The sequence below is a fragment of the Lepisma saccharinum genome, chromosome 11 (assembly GCF_977018435.1).
Source record: "Lepisma saccharinum chromosome 11, izLepSacc3.1, whole genome shotgun sequence".
Lineage (NCBI taxonomy): Eukaryota > Metazoa > Arthropoda > Insecta > Zygentoma > Lepismatidae > Lepisma > Lepisma saccharinum.
Window position 1 is genome coordinate 47,709,332 of NC_139239.1, and position 21,974 is coordinate 47,731,305.

General features: G+C 39.4%; 1 protein-coding gene across 2 annotated transcripts in view; it reads left to right on the top strand.

Annotated features, from left to right (window-relative positions):
* The first annotated feature begins 6,774 nt into the window (after positions 1-6,774).
* The window catches only part of LOC145994777 (uncharacterized), a 37,375-nt gene continuing 22,175 nt past the window's right edge, over positions 6,775-21,974 (top strand). Inside the window, exon 1 of one of the 2 annotated variants that reach the window (XM_083131032.1) lies at positions 6,775-6,887. In XM_083131032.1, the coding sequence (XP_082987158.1) occupies positions 6,870-6,887 (18 nt within the window). In that variant the 5' untranslated portion in view covers positions 6,775-6,869. The remainder of the gene's footprint in view (positions 6,888-21,974) is intronic. The other variant, XM_083131031.1, reaches the window with a different exon arrangement.

Here is a 21,974-nt window from a genome sequence, read left to right on the forward strand (position 1 = left end):
TTTACACCATCCTCATAGTGACGAATAATTAATCAATTTATATTGATACAAATTCATAAACTTACTTCATCTTCACCATTCCAAATAAGTTTCCTAGATTTAGACAGAGATTAATTAATAAACCGAAAAGTATACATTTGCAGAAGGAATCAAGCTAAAATCGAGCCGTTCAAGGTCTACAATAATGATTCAACACACTGACTCTCCGATCAAGCCTAACTGTGAACCACCTAACACTTGAGTCACCATATCCAACAACGAATTTACTCCTTACTTGGCTCCTTTTGTTTAAGTTGACCCCCCTACCCGAGACTACCCCGAATTAGGCTTTGCTGTTGTATTTATTCATACCGGCTCCGTCTCGAACCCAGCATACTTGGTTTGAGAACGTAGCTAATTTACTAACTATACATGCTTAGAAATTATGTGAAACACTATTGATCGAATTTGAAATAAATAATGAACTTGTTAAACACAATAACTTAGATCTCAAGTTAAATTCGAATTCACCACAAAGTGCTAAGTTCAAACTAGTGTTAGAACGCTGCCTGCTTATCTAATTTAGCTTGAATTCCAAATTACGTAATTTTCGAATCAGAGTAACGCCGTTTCATACGATAAGTCCACTCTGTTACTATTCGTCTATGGATTCTTATACATTTTTCCATCTTTACTTAAATAATAGCTATAAAACACAGAGTGTAACAAGATGAAAAAGTAAAGGTACAGAGCTATAGAGAAAGGAGGGTGAACCGCAGGTAGAGATTATTTCCATAACATATTTGGCTGTTATGCATTTGAAGCTTCGGGACGAGTCACAACTCTTGAAGCAGCCAATCCACGAAGCGAGCCACTGACGTCATCTCAACCCAGAACCTATCGCTAAGCCCCTGCTCAGGCTCTACACGCCCACTAGGCTCACTAGACAGACTCGCGTAGTCCGCTGGAGATGTTCCGAAAGTAATTCGACTCTAAAGAAACTCATTGAAAAAAGGAGAAAAGTGCACGCTGTGAAAACAAGAGAAGGATAAACAAAGATAGAAATAGAGAGGGAGAGATAAGTCGAGAAAAGAGAGGTGAACAGAAAGAGAGAGAAAAGCAAACGCACAAATGTGCAGAAAGAGAGAGAGAAGAGACAACGAGAGAAAGAGAGAGAAGCGAGAAATTCCCAAATTCACTCCGGCCTCATTCCAAGAGGGAAATGAATGGGAAAGAGAAGCTATTTCCAGTAATCGAGTCCGAACGCCGAAGAAATGTCAACAATGCCAGTTTGCGGCGCAAATTTTCCGCATGTCGTCCCCCGTTCATTTGTTTGGCTGTTGCAGTCGATTTGTTTGCAGGTTCTTGTTCGCAAATTCGACCATAGTTTCGCCCCTTCCGATCTCTCATCCAACGACCCAGCGGCGCGTGCCGAGAAAGTCAAGTATTCATGCAAAATGGGACGAATGAGCCGGGACTCGCAGCTACAGAATCGAACAGACTTGTAATAGAATCGTGAAGAAGAGTAATGCAAGATTTTCGCGTGCAAGTTCTGCTAAATATTTTCTTTACTTTACATTCTTGATCAAAGGCTTGAACGTAGGGCTTATGGGATTGCAGCGCCATCCAAAATCCTTAAGTGAACGAAACGTTTTGAAAAATTGGTGGAAGTTAAATGCAATATACTCTAGGAAAGTACGAACGTAATAACTAACATACATCTCTAGAGCAAAAACTTATTCCAAGTCATTAAATTTACACCTTGCTTGAAAATCAAATTGCCACTAATTAACTTGCATCAACCAATCTGTTGTACTAAAAGAATGTGTAAATTGTCAATATATACCAAACGCCTTAAGTATTAGCGGCACAACTTCAGAGCTATTTCTTAATTTTTAATATTCCTCGAGAAGTGTGTGGCAATCTCGCTTCCGACGTGAAGTTACAGGAACAACATCGACACTCAGACAATACTCTAACAACATCTGCTCCCTTGAGACAACGTTATGGGAACAACACTGACTCCCTTGAGACAACGTTCTGGGAACAACACTGACTCCCTTGAGACAACGTTCTGGGAACAACATAGACACCCTTGAGACAACGTTCTGAGAACAACATATACTCCCTTGAGACAACATTCTGGGAACAACACTGACTCCCTTGAGACAACGTTCTGGGAACAACATAGACTCCCTTGAGACAACGTTCTGGGAACAACATAGGCTCCCTTGAGACAACGTTCTAGGAACAACATATACTCTCTTGAGTCAACGTTCTGGGAACAACACCTGCTTCCTTGAGACAACGTTCTGGGAACAACATAGACTCCTTTGTGACAAAGTTCTAGGAACAACATTGGCTTCCTTGAAACAACGTTCTGGGAACAACACTGACTCCCTTGAGACAACGTTCTGGGAACAACACTGACTCCCTTGAGACAACGTTCTGGGAACAACACTGACTCCCTTGAGACAACGTTCTGGGAACAACACTGACTCCCTTGAGACAACGTTCTGGGAACAACATAGACACCCTTGAGACAACGTTCTGAGAACAACATATACTCCCTTGAGACAACATTCTGGGAACAACACTGACTCCCTTGAGACAACGTTCTAGGAACAACATAGACTCCCTTGAGACAACGTTCTGGGAACAACATAGGCTCCCTTGAGACAACGTTCTAGGAACAACATATACTCCCTTGAGTCAACGTTCTGGGAACAACACCTGCTTCCTTGAGACAACGTTCTGGGAACAACATAGACTCCTTTGTGACAAAGTTCTAGGAACAACATTGGCTTCCTTGAAACAACGTTCTGGGAACAACACTGACTCACTTGAGACAACGTTCTGGGAACAACACTGACTCCCTTGAGACAACGTTCTGGGAACAACACTGACTCCCTTGAGACAACGTTCTGGGAACAACACTGACTCCGTTGAGACAACGACCTGGGAACAACATCGGCTTCCTTGAGACAACGTTCTGGGAACAACACGGACTCACTTGAGACAACATTCTGGGAGCAACACTGACTTCCTTGAGACAACGTTTGGGGAACAACATAGACTCCCTTGAGACAACGTTCTGGGAACAACATAGGCTCCCTTGAGACAACGTTCTAGGAACAACATAGGCTCCCTTGAGGCAACGTTCTAGGAACAACATATACTCCCTTGTGGCAAAGTTCTGGGAACAACACCTGCTTCCTCGAAAAAACGTTCTGGGAACAACACCTGCTTCCTTGAGACAACGTTCTGGGAACAACATAGACTCCTTTGTGACAAAGTTCTAGAAACAACATTGGCTTCCTTGAAACAACGTTCTGGGAACAACACTGACTCCCTTGAGACAACGTTCTGGGAACAACACTGACTCCCTTGAGACAACGTTCTGGGAACAACACTGACTCCCTTGAGACAACGTTCTGGGAACAACACTGACTCCCTTGAGACAACGACCTGGGAACAACATCGGCTTCCTTGAGACAACGTTCTGGGAACAACACTGACTCACTTGAGACAACGTTCTGGGAACAACATAGACTCCCTTGTGGCAAAGTTCTAGAAACAATATAGGCTCCCTAGACACAGCGACGCCAAGCGTACCTCAGCGCCGTTAATGTGTGTTAGAAAATTGCATTCCATTGATTTGGTGTTTAAAGTCCACTTTATGCACAGCAAGGCTAATCGGGACTTGACCTACAGTTTAAAGTGGGATCCGAACCACTATGTGCCTCCACCGGGTATCGAACCCTGGACCCCTTGATTACAAGGTAACGACGCTACCACTGCGCCATCGGGGAGGCACTGTGTGTGTTAGAAAAAGGCTCAATGACCCAGAGTCCTTCTACCATCATTTTCCCCCGTGATCACGAGAGTTTACTCATAAGAGGTTCTTTAGCAACACTCCCTTATACAGCGAGGGGAATTATCTTACAATAGGTTTGGCAACACAGAGTGTATCCTATTCTCGTTTTTTTGATGCCGCGAGCGAAGTTCGGAACTTTTGGACAAAAGGAAACGATGCCAGCCGAGGACAATTAAATCGATCGTTGATTCGACGCTTTCCAGCCAACCGTTCAGAAGATACCAGTTATAGGCTATATACATGTTCCGAATATACAAAATGTCACCGCAACACACGGACAAGCTTTAACAACATGTAGAAAACATCAAGGCGAATAACTTTTTCTTCTAACGATTTGTTCATTTAGGCCTCGTTTCGACGCTACAAGTCATTGAAATTCATTTAAATATTAAATTTAAAATATTACCATTCCTAAAATCTGGAGTTCTCCCCCTCCTCCTCCCCCCAAAACAATTGCAAATCTTTGGTATGTTAAATAGTCGGGTGACCTTTTCGCTACTTCTAGAAAGGCGTGGTAATTTGATACCAAGGTTTCACACTTACATTTCTATGACATTGTACTAACCCAAAGTAATTATATACCGTTATGTCTTCTGTAGCCATAAGCGATAAAATTCTATTTTTTTAGCGGACAAATAAGACAGTGTTGAAAATAGTTAGTGAAAGCAAGAGCAATGCTGGAAATTATCAAGAAACCAGAAGAAATCTCTGGTTGCTAAGAGACGCAGGGGGAAGAAAAATATATCGGATAGGTGAAGCGGCCCCGGCGTCTACCCAGAGTCGAATGACATGGGTACCTGGGGGAAACCCTGGGTGGTAAAGGCGGTCAGGGGCGTGGTGCTGATCACATCAACCCCACTCACAACCGGATCAAGAAAGTGTGGGGCGTTACCCCCACACCTCCTATACGCCTTCATAGCGTGGTGCTAAGCACAGGGGAGCACTTTACCTTTTTTACCTTTAGGTGATATAAGGTTATGTCGATCGTACGCTAACACAAAGCGTAAGGCATAAGATCAGAAAGCCTAGAGGTTGCAGGCGCCATACCACTACGCCATCTTGATAGTGGTTTAGTCATATTACGAGGAAAACGTTTTCCCCCTCTAAACACTCGATTTCGTTAATATTTTCACAGCCGAAAAAGGTAATTTTTGTCTATATCAAGGGCCTTCGCTTAATTTCATCTTATGAACACCTCATTTCATGGGCTGCTTTTCACCTAGGAACCAAAATAATTCAAATTTTCACTCCGTTTCTTTCAGAGGCGTTCATAAGACTTATGTAATGGGGGTGTGAACTTTTCCTTCCTTTGTTGTGCTCAGTCCCTTATTATACTATCGAAAAGATGTACTCATTATATTTGAGGGGGCATAACTTTCCTGGCCATGCTTATCGTCGCAGATCGCTCAATCCGAAAAACCTAACTTCCAGCATAGAGCAATAAATGTATTTTGAATGTATTTGGGTAGGGAAGGTAGGCTACATCAAAAAAATAAATAGCGTACAATTATAAAAGTCCGATACTCACCCCTTCTTCAGCAAGAAGTATGGTTGTAGTTCTGACATCACTCAGGTATCTGTAAGGGGAAAAAAGCATCTGAGTAAACACTATAATGCACATTTCATATGCAAACACATTAGCCAGTTTGTTCATTAGTATGATTGATATCACGCTCCGGTTGCCTTAAGACCCAGAGGAATGCACTCGAATGCTCATTGGAAAGGAAGGTAAATGCACTGTATTCACAGATAAATGTTTCAGCGTATCCCCGGCCTCGAACCTAGATTTTTCCGCATGAAAGCCAGGAGCCAACAAGCGGCGTGTAGGAAATTCATTTTTTGCACTCGTGAAATAGACGAGGGATGAAATGCAATGAGCAGTTCAATCCTAACTTAGAATTCTAAGGTGGTGTCTGAATCCGCAGCTACTGCCCGCCAAATCACCGCTCCACAAAAGGATAGAAAAGTCAAGTAAATAAAACAAATCAATCAATACTATAGTGTGAAGGATTCTGCGATATAATCGAATGATCACTTGAAATTTTGATGAATTCATTCGGTTAATAATCAATTATTGGGGTTTAAGGGGTGATCCTTTCAGGGGACACCAAATGTCAACCTCACTTTCATGTAGTGCACTCCGGTAACTGTAGTATTGCAGGCGAATACGACTGTGGGGTTGTGTGTTATCCTATGTTTTATCCTTATACAGTAAAACCTCGTTAATCCGGACTAATGGGGGGATAAGTTGACCGATTTAACGAAAGTCCGGATTAACTGAAATTTATTATGGTGTATTTAAAGGGCATAGCCCAAGCACACTATATAGTACAGTAAAATGTAAAGCAATGCAACGTAATACAATGGAGCAATATGACGAATGCGATTGTTGGCTTCTAGCCATATTTAAAACCTCGCATTTTGCTTTTTTTTTTTGCCTGTTCGGATTAAGCGAAGTCCGGCTTATCGGGGTCCGTATTAACGAGGTTTTACTGTATGTGCTGAAGGTTCCTTTGCAGCCTCAGATTTTAACCTGAGCAATGAGATTCTAGTCCTCATAGACACATGTTGATTTTAGCTATTGTGTGTAACGTAACGTATGGGTGCAAAATATGTTGCATGCTGACGAACCTAAATTTTAATTTCAATAAATCACAAAGCACAACACTGCACAGCTCAAGGAAGAACTTGGAGAATCGTTCCTGGAGTCGGCAACCATGAATCTTTGATCCACTCGAATACGCAGTCCTCATTAGATGCTTTGCACAGGAAATGTGACGAAACGGAAAGAGCGTACAAGGGGGAGGGGGGAGGTGCCCCAAGAAGGGAAAAATGAACATCGTTTAGCGTGTCTGGAAGGAGAGGAGGGGGGAGCTTAAAGAAGGCTGGGCCGGGCAAGGCTGAGAATAACATCGCTATAAAAGTGAAAGTGCGGGAGTCCTTAGGTGTCATACAGTCTTTCGGTTTCGTTCTAAGAAGGTTTTTTAGTAGTTTTTGTGCCCTGCTCGGAGTTATGCAGTCGCCAATATGTGTACGTATTTATATCAATATAAATCATTTCGATCTGGTGCATGTGTGTGCGGTCTGGGTGCGATTTAGTGTAGTTTACTGATGCAATGGTGCTCATTATATTCCTGTATTGAAATTTAGGAATTCTAGTGATGATGTCTCGTAGTTTATAATGTTGACAATGCTTCGGTGGCCGATCATGTTGATTGTTGGACTCGTGAATCTGAACTCGAACTCAGGACAATCGTGAGTCGAACACCCAATCGCTGACGCAACAGATCAAAAATACAAACGCACGGGCATTTCCTTTTGTGTCGAGAAGTGTGAGCTTGAAAAAAATAAGTTGTTAATGTACTGTTGATACGTAGAGTCGCTTTTTTTCCCATTTTGGTTAATCGGGCCGATGGGGATGAGTGATGATTTTGTGAAATTGATGAAGGGACACTCACAAAAAACACCCATGCCAATCACCAGGACTCGAACCTGAGAACTTTTAAAGTTGACTAACTGCCCTCGGCCACCGAGTCGACATATAAGTTGTTACAGAAACAGCATGCATCTACATTATACACGTATCAAAAATTACATGAATATTTACTTACCCGATATATTGACTGAACTCTATTGCATTGTTTTCCGCTCGTTTGTTTGTGTTCCGATTAACGGTTTAATTAAGTCATAGTTAATGAACATTCCAAAAACACATTGTATGTGTTTCGATACGACCTCAGTAAAATGCGTCACCAGATTCTAGAATCTAAGGGAAGATGTGCGAAGGTTACACCGTGAGGATTGTGATGCTAGTTTTCAGAGGGAAAAAGTGTCATTTATTGGTTGGTTGATTTGGTGTTTTAAGTCCTCTTTATGCACAACAAGGCTAATCGGGACTGGACTTACAGTTTAAAGTGGGATCCGAACCACTATGTGCGTCCACCGGTTATCGAACCCGAGACCCCGCGACGCTACCACTGCGCCATCGGGGAGGCTGTAAAGTGTCATTTATATATTCATTTGTATTTTTTATTTAGTATTATTTATTTAATAAGTCACTTTATGGCTAATCGCGACGATGATGATGAGTGATGTTTAGAAAGAAAATGAAGAAAAAATGCCATTGCCCAAGCCGCGGCTCGTACCTGGTAAATTCGGTGGCATGATCGATAGTGGAGCACTTAAAGCTCACGGCCACAAAGCTTTATTCGATCATTTATTGTCAAAGTGACAAACGGTCATATTATTATTTGATTTATAATTTAAAGAAATAAGGTTGTATCTCATTTAATATAAACTCTTTTTTTAATATTGAACATGCATAATTGAATTACACAGATCTAATCGACATTGAACATGCAAGTCGAACAAGTTTATCCATCCTTGCCAAAAAATCCAAGAGCTTTACTTCATCACAAAATGTAATAATGAGCTCTATTTCATGATTTGTTATGCTGATTTTTCTTATCATCACCACTGGGGAGCTGATTTGGTGTTTTAAGTCCACTTTATGCACAGTAAGGCTAATCGGGACTGGACCTACAGTTTAAAGTGGGATCCGATCCACTATCTGTCTCCACCGGTTATCGAACCCGGGACCCCTTGATTACAAAGCGACGACGCTACCACTGCGCCACTAGAGAGCTGAAAGCTTGAGGTGCGGAAACAGGTGTGGTTTTTTTTAATTAAGATATGGGCAATCAGCCTCTTTGTACCCTCCAATTGGCCCCTATAGCTGCAACAAAGTTAAATTCACGCATCTACGATTGAGTATATTTCATAAATATATAGAGAGAGCTAAATTTTGCCATGCTCTTTAAAATAATTCCATAATGACCATCGACATTATTACCACAAAGCTAATGCACAAAAAAATATAATCTTTGTAGCATCATCATGATAAAAACCAAAACATAGAACACACGCAATAGAAAAAGACAATTTATAAGTTCATTGCAAATATAGTTCTTTAATTTTATGTCTTTGATATTTAGTTCCTAGCTACTTGCTTATACTAATAGGAGTATACGTAAAAGCTTTGTGCAACTCACAAAAGGAACAAGGGATTACAGAAACACTGCATTCCCTAAAGCTGAATCAATGCAAAATGCAAAATATTTCTGGTCCCTTTTATAAGCAGATGTTAAATTTTCTGTGAATATGCATGGGATTTATGTGTTAGCCACTTGGTGGAAGGGGAAAGTCTTTGAAAGTAATATAGTCGTAACATTAGTAAATTTTATACAATTTTGAAAATATAACCTTTGGAATGGTCGTTTAATTCATTCTTTAACTCGCAAATATTGCAAGTAAATATCTGACCAGATCTTGGCAAAGCTGTGTGTGAATATCTAACTAGGCGCGTCAAGTTAATGGCTAGTGTAATGAATATTATTATGAAGCTTAAACAAAGATGTTTGAGTCTTTTCGAATTTACACAGAGTGATTTTAAAGTATGAAGCAAAATTTACAATAACTGCACAAAAAAATGAAAGTAGCAAATTTTCTGTCCAATTATAACAGAACAATCGCCACTTTCAAGCTAGAACTGAACTTAAGTGTAATCATTCCATTCTGGAATAAGAATATACACGAGAAGTAATCAGTCAAAAATTAAACTTCATATAATGTTGATTCTAGATTATGACTGGCATTATAAGATTATTTGATTGTTTTCAAAGTCCACTTTTATTGACAGAAAGGCTAATCCGCACTGTGCCTACAGTTTAAAGTGGGATCCTAACCACTATGAACATCCACCAGGCATCGAACCAAGGACTCCTTGATTACAAAACATCGACGTTACCACTACACCATCGGGGAGGCCCCCACACAGTGGCGGCGATTGGGTTCCAAAACAGGGGGGACAAGGTGCCAAAAGTGGGGGGCAAAGACAGTATATTCCCTTTTGTAGATAAGGTTTAGCATAGTGCGGGGGTAAAAGTGGCGAAAGGTTGGGGGGTGGCAACTGCCCCCCTCGTCCCCCCAATCGCCGCCACTGCCCCCAAAATATTGTATACGGCTGTATACATTTATACGAGGTATTTAGCACACTTTAAACTGAAATGTAAGCACTTATGCCTATGAACAACGTTTGGAATACTTTTTTTTTGCCATGTCTCACATAATCTTTTACTTAAAGAGGTGACTGTGCAGACACACAAATGTCAACCGCTCTTCTACGTGGTATATCCTGGACTGCATTTTGCAGAGAAACGTAGCTCTGGTGTCTGGACTCTCGGCCATTATAACCCACTGAAGAGCTTCTGTCCTGTCAATCTGTATTTGTGATTGTCATCTCTTTCATCTTACCACCCTGAATCATCTTCGCCATTACGCAAAATTGGCAGAAAACGGAAGTTAAAAATGCAAAAATATCATTTTATTATATCAGTAATTCCAGTCTTACTTGATGTATTATTTTCAATTTCCGTACTATTATTTGTTGTGAGCTCAACTGTTGACACATGTGACTGTTCTGTACAGCACAAATTTATTTTACTTATTATGTTCATTTGTTATTATCATTATTATCTATTTTTAACTTCAAATGTTAATGTTCAAGTTGCTGTTTAATAACGTTTGTTTTCTATTTATGTTAAATTGTACATTTATGTGCTTGGCAACATTGTCGTTGCTATGGTAACAGATAACAGTCATGGAATATTCTTGTAACAGTGTGAAGTTTTTCGGATAAAAGTATTCTATCAAAAAGTGATTTCCTTGGTTTACATTTTATGCTAATATTCAGGTAAATTAGACATGGAATTAACCCACAGAAGTTTGGCCTCGCCTTCGCGATTTGTGAAGATATTATTCAGTTAGCAATCAGTACACGCATAAATAATCATGAACAAGGATTGTCATTACTTTTTGGAATGCTCTTTCTTTGTAAGGTAAGGTTCCCTTTGCATATAGCATCGTGCCATGAAGGTCTCGATCTCGGCCATTTTGGAGGTGATAAATAAATTATGGTAAAACATGTAACACAGAATAAAGAAGAGAAACATATTACTGTACGCAAAACAAGAAAAACATCGAATCATTAACCACTGCCATCTGCATTTAACTTAAGGCAGTGAGGTACAGTTCCGCATAAGGCACACCTGTAATACAGTTGTCAAAATGCAAGGGAGTGTTAGAGAAAAATAGAATGGTGAGATCAAGTTCACGGGTTTCTTTCGCGTTGCAGTTTGAAGCAGATCTCATAAGTAGCATTAAGCTTGATAAAGCTTATCACAAATATTATTCATAAATGTGTTTCAACCTCCATGCACTTTTTATGGAAACGCTCGTTCTTCAACCCAAGAATTTCAATAACCGGATCAATGTTTTCGCATTTTCAGTAAAAGTCAGTTCATCTACAAACTTTCTTGTTTTTGCCCAGTGGCGGAGGTTACAGACAGTGTGCGAATTAACGGGTAGGAGGTTCCAGGGAATTTACCCACAGAAAAAATAAAATTACTTTTCTCCCACTCAAAGAATTGAAAGCACGTTCTTATCTATGTAACAAACTCAATTGAAAAATAATTCGTGCCCATTAATAGTCGTATCATCAAAAATTTCCCTGTCGAATAATATGCTTCCTTCTGGATTAAAACATGACACCGAACCGAACAACTCACCGAGCCAACAGCAAGCTGTTCCCCTCTTAAGTATTCACGGCATAGTGCTGATATTTTACATGTATTAAAGTGTTCAACAAGAAACTTGTAGCTGGCCCCCATGGCGGAGTGGTTAACATATCTCGCTACGACGCTAGGGATCCCAGGTTCGAATCCCGGCCTGGGCATGGATGTTTGTAAGTGTCCATTCATCAATTTCATCATATCATCATCACTCATCCCAATCTTCGCAAATTAACCGAAAGTGGGACAAAAAGCGAAGTAAAAAAAGAAAATCAATGAACAATATGAAACTTGGTAATAGATATTTGGTCAAGTTTTCGGTTTTACTAGTTTGATAGTTAGCTCTTTTTGTGTATATGAGTTTGGGTTTACTTAGAATGTAAATAAAGGGCTTTATTCTGTTTCTAAATTATGTTTAAATGTTATCATAAGATTTGTTAATGACCTACGTTAGAACCCATGTTCTAAGGTAGGGAAGACCGGGGTCAAATGTAACAACATTTGAATGTTGTGGCATATATTTGTAACATTTGCAATAATTAATCACGGATTTTTATTGAAACCATCTATTCACCCTTCGCCAATCATTGTACGCACACAGAACATATTTATGATCCATGATATGTGTGAAATATGCAAATAAGTGCGGAAGGGTGTACTGTTACAATTGTCCCCACTAATGGGGACAATTGTAACACTCATATGGGTCAATTGTAGCACTCATAATAAATTAAAAGAATTTGAGTATAGCGTACTATCATACTTAAAATACAACATGCATACATACATACAAAAGTACATTCATACATTCATAAATAGTTCTCAGAGTATGAACAGACTAACTTACATTTTAGTCTGAGAAACAGTTTGGACACTCAAATTATTTTCACCTTTAGTGCATCTAACATTACCCCATTCATTGCAAGTAATGCACTGAATCCACTGTTCTTTAGGACGGCTGTTGCTGTAGCTGTCAAGACAAACGAGATAATAACAATCTTCTTCTTCTGATGATGATGATCCAACTGTTATCTTTTTTCTGTAGCAATAGTTTCCGTTTGACTTGTTTCTTTACATTGCCACCAGATCTCTTCATGGAGCAGTTTCTACTTTTTTGTTCTAACGCTTCTTTCTCTGGTGTATCTGTTAACACTGCAGTTCTTCGTCTGTTTCTTCCTGCTTTTCGTTTTGGAATTTTTTTTTCAAAATCTGCCCTGTGAAAGGGGCAAACCAATTGAGGAGAAAAATCTGATTGCGTAGGCGGAGCGTCATCCCCACTTGTCGCTGCACTGGTGGTTGCCAGAGGAGTCAGGCTGGTTGGAATTTCATTCAGCCTGTCTGTGACATCTGAAGGGGCAAAGTCAGAATCATCGAAGATGTTTCCATGAAATGGCCAGATGCCTGTAGAAGAAAACCCCGACAAAATGTTGTTTGGGGTTGGAGCTTGCGGAAGTGCAACTATCTTCGGAATATCATACATGGTCATCCGAGATCCTGGGTGACTTTTCATCCAGGAGTCCATTGCCGAGTACATATACTTCTTGAATGGACCGTACACTCCGACGTCGAGAGGTTGGAGGCGATGAGAACAGTGGGGCGGAAATGATAGCAAAATGTTTCCGTTTTCTCTGCAGAACACAAAGGTTGGTAGAAATAGATGGCTGTCGTAATTGTCAAGCAGCAAAAGTACCTTGTTTTGTTGCGTTGCTTTTGCATGCTTAGCAAAATGCTTGACAAATTCAAGAAATTGTTCTGATTGCATCCAGCCAGATGCATTTCCAGCCCCAATGCACCCCACAGGTCCAACATTAACAAAATTCTCGCGAAAGTTTTTACGGGGGAATATAAACATTGGTGGCACACAGTTACAGACCGCACTAACTGCCACGTAAACTGTTACCAAAGTCCCTCGTTCTGCAGATGTTATGGGGCCCACTTGCTTCTTTCCTTTTGAAGCAATGTTTTTGGTCGGAGTTTGCATTGTATGCACTCCCGTCTCGACTACGTTGAGACATTGTGTGGCTCGAATTTATGCTCGTCTAGGACTTTTGACAGATTATATAAAAAAAATGTTTACATTTGTTCGATTGAAGTTCATTGCTCTGGAAAGACTTGTTGCTTCCGGTCGGCGAAGGGACAGGGACGGATTCGTCTTCAAAAATGCACTCAGCCAGTCAACACCAGCCATCTCATTGTAACTCCAGTTCTTCGGAAAATTTAAACTTTAGCGAACGGCGCACTGATAGGCAAGCCGCCTCAGATCCTTGGTGGAGAGTCCATAATATAAATCAGCAGCTCTCTTCACATAATCTGTCAATATTTCCTCTTCATGCGATTGGAAGACACGGTCATGAGGATTATATCCAGTTTTTGGATTCTTGTTTTCGCGTTTCTTATTAAAAAAAAACGTAGTGGGAGACATGGCAAAGTCCGAAATCCTTAGCGGCACTCCTCAATGATTGGTTATTGTCCATAACAGCAGATGCAGCAGCTTCCATCACTTCTTGGGGTGTTCCTCGGTCGGTTCGTCTTTCACGATTACGCGGCATACTGAAACAAACAAATACATAATATGTAATGAAATTGTTGAAGGGAACTACAAAAGAAAACAATTTAGCACACAACGTGAGTGTATATGGGGGCAATTGTAACATGTTACAACCGTCCCCGCTCGGTGTGTTACAATTGACCCAGCAACGCCATATTGAAAGAAAAGCGAAACTATTTTTAAATAAAAAAATAACTTCTACTTACTTTTACGTGAGCTGAAACAGGATACAAATGCACGTGTACTGATATGCTGGAATGCTAACAATTACTTTCATCAAGTTCAAGACAATGAAAAATCTGAAAAGTTTGTTTATTACGTTTGTGACACAAAAACACGTTTTCGCTCCTACACAGCATCGATTGCAAATTACACTAACGGTCCTTCGTGGCTTTGTTCACGTTGTCTCTCTGGGTACTTGAGCCATCTTCCGGCATTCAAGTCAATTAAAAGAAACCCACAATCGCGACTGTTACAATTAACCCGTGTTTAATTTGGCCCCGGTCTCCCCTACTTACAATCCCCAGACATTAGTTTAGTTTACTAACTGGTAACATATAGTAAATTTGCATAACTCACGAAATTAAATCACAAATACGCCACTGAGTGGGCACCACCACCCCCTAAACAAAAAGCTTAATTCGCACAGTGGTTACAGGGGTACACTGTACCCCCTTTAAATGCTTTGATCCGAACTGTACTCCTTGTAACCCCCTCAAATAATTTGGCAGACGTAATAGGATGATGCCGTTCAAATAATATAGTTTTAATAGCGTTTAAAAAATAAACACAAAAATTTATTTTGTCTGGATTATCTCCCTATCTAAAAGAATGAAAAACACCGTGAACCTATAATACTGCATTGTGATACTAATTACCTAACTTGTGTTCTCGGAAGCAAGCACCGTTTAAAATTAAGCAAAACCATGAAATTAAGCCTAGAGTTTATCTGTTCTTGAATAATACATGTTTTTAGAACCAGTTAAAAACTACGTATCTTCGAAATAGCCAGCAAATTTGTAAAAAAAAAAATTAAAATTATTTTGTGAAAATTGCTTGTTGGCAGTACAGCCAACGACAAAGATAATAGTAGGCAATTGTCCATCACTATTCTCATTTTTTTTATTTTACATCTTGTAATGTTTTAAAGTAGTGTTTCTCAACTGGTACGTGCCCTGGCGTCAATTATACCGGTTCGCGAGAGGTTCTCATGAAATTGGCGATTTGCAGCCCGATCTGGTCACCACCTGGAAGGGTGGCATTTAGCTGGAGTTTCCACTGCGATAACAGAAAAAGCTTTCGTAATAGTGGTGGTGAGCGATCGATCGATCAATCTGACTGGGAGGCGCGTTGTTTCCCTAGATTCTAAATTTGGAGGTTCACCGACGGGTAACACCATTAATTTAGTTTGCGCAGCTATTTTCATTAACAAATATACTGACGTGGAAATATTGTCAATAATTGGCATTTTTCTGGGTCCTAAATGGAACATGCCAATGAAAATCTGCACTTACAAAAGTAATTTAATGTTAATGGCCAAAGGAAACTAAAATATTTCATTAGATACAGCCCTTCTCAACTAATTTAAACTAAATTTTATAATTGTCAACAAGTCTTGACATAATAGATTAAATATGATATATATAGATTATATAATTATGATTATGCCATAATTTTTTATTATAATAATAAATTTCAAAGTTTCACATTAATTAATGTTTAAAGTTTAAAAAAATTAGAAAGCAATTTACGCCTAATTTTTTTTGGAATTGGGGCATGGAATTTTAAGAAACGGATTTACAGGGCCGCGGGTTGACGAAGTTTGAGAACCACTGTTTAAAGAATGAAATTCTGTTGATACTAAGGAGATGTTGTCCTCGGCTTATTGGCGTTTTTATTTGAATAAATAATCACACATTGTGGGAAACAATACCACTTGAAGCCTACTATTACTTTTGTCGTTAGGTGTACAAGATTATGAAAATATGTGGCTTGTTTTATACACACACACATACAGACGTAGGGTAACTTCGGTGAATAACGCCACCAATTGGTCGTTTTGTTCTATAACTCATACATTTTTATTGTTAGGAACATGAAACTTACATGTTTAGGAGAATGAACTTTCCTCTATTGTGTAATAATAAAATATTGATTGCACTGTTATAATGAAAGCAATAAAATACGAAATTCTGTGTTAATGCAAAATGGCGTTATTTCCAGACCTGTCGGGTAATAACGCCATATTCTTAATTACAAGTAAAATATTCACATTATCTTAATTACAAATAAAACATTCACATTTTCTTTACTAAACTGTACTAGTAAAAATAATTACTGTAGTAAGTTATTAGAAAAAGCATGTCTTTTTTTGTCTTTTCGCGATACCCAGTCCCTCAAAGTTCTGCGAGGAATTTGGAACAAACGTGCAGCACATGCTATCTTCATTCCTTGTTTGACGGCTGCCATAGCTTGCCTAAAGTCATCTACTGACCATTTGGCCTGTATATTTCTACATTTTCTCGCCATCTGAAAGAGGAAATTAACCGAGAATAAATATCGAAAGTAACTGAGCAAGGATAAACCTATTTTCGAAATCAACATTTCCTTAAATTTGAGTTTAAATTGAGTGGCGTTATTCCTCGACACGATGATGGCGTTATTTCCCGAAACAACAGATAACCAGCTGTTCTAAACTTACGACACCGACCATGAAAACCGTACACACATAATTCTCTTACGTAATAAACGTATTGTGTACGTACAACAGTGTTAACATTATAAAATCTAATCCTACAATAGAAAAACACTCATCTTTGTCGGCGCGATGAAAATGTGGACCCTTTTTCCTCGAAACGCAACTCAAACGTCTACACTGTTCAATGTGTTTCTCTTAAATGAAGGCTCGAAAATGGCAACCGTTCTTATCAGCAATGCTACCAGGCACCATTGTTTATCGCACAACGGTGAGCCACCCCTTAACTTTACATGTGTCCATGCTTTCAGAGTTGAAACTTTGAAATGGCGTTGTTTCCCGCCTGGCGTTATTCACCGAAGTTACCCTATATATAATTGGTTGAACTTTGTATCCCTTCCAGAAATCCCAAATCAAAAACGTTCCTGCGTCACTGTTTCTATCCATGTGTTTTGTGCGTTTATTTTAAGTAACATGTTCCCTGATAACTTAAAAAGTAATACTTCCATAAGCTTCCGCGTAAAAATACAGGCCGCGTCGATCTTTCTCTCGTTCTGCTCTTAGGGCTTCGTGAAGAAAGCTGTACCGTCGTACCAAGTTGTCAATCGTACAGCACCTGATATCAGATAGTCTACTTCTGTTGAAAGACCGGTAACTAGGATGCATGCGTAGGCATTTCAAATTCTGTTTCACAATCTCATGAAAATTAACGCATTCGCGGAGCAGAGAGGGGGCAAGTACAACATTCAAATGTGTGAACAATCGACACATGTTATAAGAAACGCACGAAGCATCAGCCGTTACTAATGGACTTATTCCTATGCAAGACAAGTCTAGTGACCTCAAAAGAGTCTTCTGAAAGTGAAGAAATATTAATCTTAGGGGGATAAGTTTGTAAATGATGCATACGAAGTTTGTAATTTGCGAATGAAAAGTTTCAAAATCTCATGAGCAGTATTTGCTCCCATTTGGGGGACAGGGTATTATACGTTTTATTATAAGTACATAAGTAGAGGCTTTTTATTGGAAATATTTTTAGAGTACAGCTACAATCTAATGCAGGACAATCGAAAAAGTCACAAATGTTCTAAAATATCATTGAAATAATTTGATTTATAGTACCTGGGGCAACCTTGAGAGGTAAAGAGACCAGAGCATGGTGCTGATTACGTCAACTTCAGAATGACCGAGATAACTTTATCAGATTTGACGGTAAAATAGATTATTCAGACTCCAGGAAATCCGTCACACTAACCATTGCCTTAACGCCTTCGGGAGTTTGGTTGTGTACAAACTTCCATCAATGAAATGTATGATTCATAGATTCATTTGGTTTATTTTAATTCGTTTTTCTACCACTTTTGGCTTATCGCGAAGATGAGGATGAATGATGATCACATGAAATTGATGAAGCGACATTCACAAAGAACACCTATGCCAAGGCCTGAATTCGCATCCTGTATCGTGTTGTTCTAACCTCTCCGCCACGGAAGTCGACATGAAGTGTAGGAGTTCGTACACACACACACAAACACACACGCACAACCACCTCTCTCTCTCTCTCTCTCTTATGGTGTTTTGTTATAAAATGTGTGTCCCCAGAAAATATTTCCCCCCGCCCCTTGACTATCACTTATCTTTTCCAGCACTGTCACTGGGCCCTCCCCTCGGATACCCTTCAAAAATGTTCTGGCGACCCGACCCTACTGGGCTCACATCTATTGTAGACACTGGAGTACGCAAGGCAGAGCTAATGGGGCTACAGCCCCACCTGAAATTTTGAAGAAAAATCAAATGAAGCAGAAAATAACTCTAGAAAAGCCAAAGCAGTAAATGCAAATTCTCCTTAAAATGATCCTCGATTAGAATTTTTTCCTTGAAAAAATTTTAAAATGAAGGTTACTAATGATAATTATGAAATATTTTACAGCGTTTCCGTTCCCTACCTAGAACGTAGTTATGTGATATCCACTTTTACAATTCCAGCCCCATCTGAAAGAAAATCCCGCGTAAGCCAGTGATTGTTGAGAGAGAACATTACCAACAAAGGCAACAATGTTAACACAACTTCCTAAACAATACTTTTTGCACGTAACTGTTGCATGACAATGCAGCCTTGAGATGATCGTTGTGCCACGGGAGTTCGGAGAAGAAAAAAAAGCAGGTTACGCTCCGCTAAATACGCTTCAACATGCCTAATCTTCATGAGGAGAGGGGGCGTGTGTAGACTGCTTCCGTTACGTAATCAGGTCTCGGAAATCCACGCGCTCGACCTTAACATCACGAGCTTCAGCCCCCCGCCACGGAGCTTTCAAGTACATACCCACCGAAGCTGGTTAACAACGTGGCGGAGTTTCCCAAGTGGTGTTGTAGTAAGGTGCTACCCGGTCGCCGAGGCAGCAAGCACTGATTGACGTGGAGGTTCCCACGGTGCCTTTGACACAGTCCGGGTTCTTCCATTTCAACAAAGGCATCGTATAAATGTTCAGCCCACTTCCATGCATTTGGTGGCGGGAACCCCCGTTGTAAAAATCTATAGCAGTTCCTAATCTTCCGCGAATACATTTTTTCTTATGTAACTGTGTCAGATGAAAACTTCCTCGCAGTGTACTTTCTCCCTTCATTTAAACAGTCCTCCGTTGGGTTTTTTAAAAATAGGAAAACTGTCAAACTGTCTGTGAGCAAGAAACCTAAGATCATCAAACGCCTCCTGAATGAAAATGAAAGGAAAAACACAAATCAGAACCAACACCTATGTCCGAAAGACAGGTATATTTTGAGGTGAACAAGAAACCTAAGATCATCAAACGCCTCCTGAATGAAAATGAAAGGAAAAGCACAAATCAGAACCAACACCTATGTCCGAAAGAGAGGCATATTTTGAGGGTAAGGGTGTAAGGCAATTACAAAGTAGGCCTACCTTAGGAGGACGGAGTACATATTTACCAATCCTCGCTCAAACTGCAATGTATAAATTTGCTAAGCTTTCTTTCTTCAAGCCATATGTTCGCGTTCTAGATGATCCACTGAAGTTACTAATACTAAATGTTTATTACAATAAAATAGCGCAGAAGGCAGGATATGCAAACTAAATAAACTAGTAACTTAGGAATTTGGGCTTTTTTCAGAAACTTATTTCTTAAGTTGCAACGTTCCCCGGTTGTACACCAGTCGTCAGAAAGTTAGTTCACTACTCCTTCAGTCGGGAACATGATAATCTTTGCAAATCATCAGGGCTTGCTGGGTAGAAAAGAAGCACAACACAGTATTCAAAGTTAAACGCAGTTTTATAATCACTTATATTTCCTATCGTATGTGGACTTACATTTCTGCTTACGTTTCTGCCTGAAGAGGAACAATCCTATAGCATATTAAATCACATCACAATCACTAAACACACTTGAATATAGAATTAACGTTGGACAAAACAAACGTAAATACACGAAAGTTTCTGTACTTAATTATTATTTCGGAGTATAGCAAGAATGAAAAGAAAATAATTACGAATTACACTATTCGGGCATTCCATTAAACGTTACCACGTTCCTGTTCATTTCTCACCTTCACCTGTTTTCTAGCCGAGTCTGTCGTCAGGTGAAAAACATTCAGGTCGGTTCACTTCCTCTGCTGAGATCAGAAAGTGACGTCAACACGAACAGATTATGACGTATTTATAAACATATATACAAGTTTCAACCACAACTGTATCAATCTAACTATACGCGTAGTTGTCTGTGACAACTTGCACATTATTTGAAGTAACAAACATTTTATAAATCTTACCTTCTTACAAATATAAAACCTTAAACTCTCAGGTTCGTTACAAAGTAGTTATTTTGTTGCACCTTCGTTGAAAGTGTAAGTATTTTCATATTTTTGAATCCACATGACTCGGTTCGTGAGAGTCTCTTCTATTCGATCAGCGAGTATATCAGGTTAGATTAGCCACCAGGGTGCGAAATCGCTGAAGACTGTTGAAAAGGGGGGGGGAGAAGATCTTAATTTACCCACAAATATATAAAGTATTACATTACATACATTTTAATTATATTATTACATATAAGAAATTAATTATTTAAAAGGTATATATAATTAAATGTATATAAAAAAAATCATTTGTTACTTTTACAGATATCAGATTAATTCCTTTTTAATTTGAAATTTTCCCTAGAAGCTAATAAAAATCAGTTTATCGAAGACGCAAGAGTTAAAACGTCGAAGAAAATTCAGTCTTATAGCTCCACAACACTCAGAACGCAGTTTACAACGCCTCCTGTTCATTGAAGGAAGACGTCCCGCCGGGATAGGGGAGAGGGAGGGAGACGGAGAAGGGAAGAAAAGAAGATTTGGGGAAGGAAGCGACGAAATTAATCTCCTTGTTTTTATCTTTCTTTCGTCCTGGAGCGAGCATTTTCGACAACGGAGCAATTTCATGGTTCGTGACTTGCCAGTAAAAATTTGTCATCGCGACCATGAGCGTTCTCTCGCCACATCAACGCTGCTAAAGAACACTAGATGGGGATATTTCCTCCTCCCCCCTCTCTCACACTTCATCTTTTAAATGTAGAGAGCTTTTTGATAATCATGGCGGACCGTCTTTGTACGGTGCCTTATTGTGTTTTCTGAGTAGAAAGATGCTTGACTTCTCGAAAGCCTTTGTGTTCTCCTGACGCATTACGTGAGTCATCAAGCCCGTACTCAAGGGGGCCATGTAATACTTCAATGTAAACCTTTAAGCACCAAAGAAAATATCTGACGATTTTTCAGATTTTGCAACAAATTACGTTGCATAAATGAATGAGTTGTTTCTGGAGAGAGAGGCTCAAGAAATCTGCAGTCTGCAATATTTAGTAATGCAAGGTGGTGATCAGACCTTCCGATTTAGTTGGTATCCCATTATTATTAATCCCTGCCCTGACTTTTTTTCGAACTGCAGCTATTAGAAAAAATGCCCCGCTTTCTATTTGCTTTGGTTCTCTCTCATTCAGACATGTTCTTCATTGTAAGAATCATTGCTAATTTATAAATATATAAATTCCTATACAAGTATTATTACCATGGCTGTTTAATGGTGCTGGTATAAGACAATTAAAGGAAACTTGAAAACTTTGTTTATTTGCGGAATACAATTATTATTCAAATATTATAAAAGCTGATTGTTTCTTACTAAATCGAATACCCAAAATTAGTTGCTAATTCGCCTCACTAACGAACCTCGTCTGTATCCTTCCTCTATCATTAGCGTTT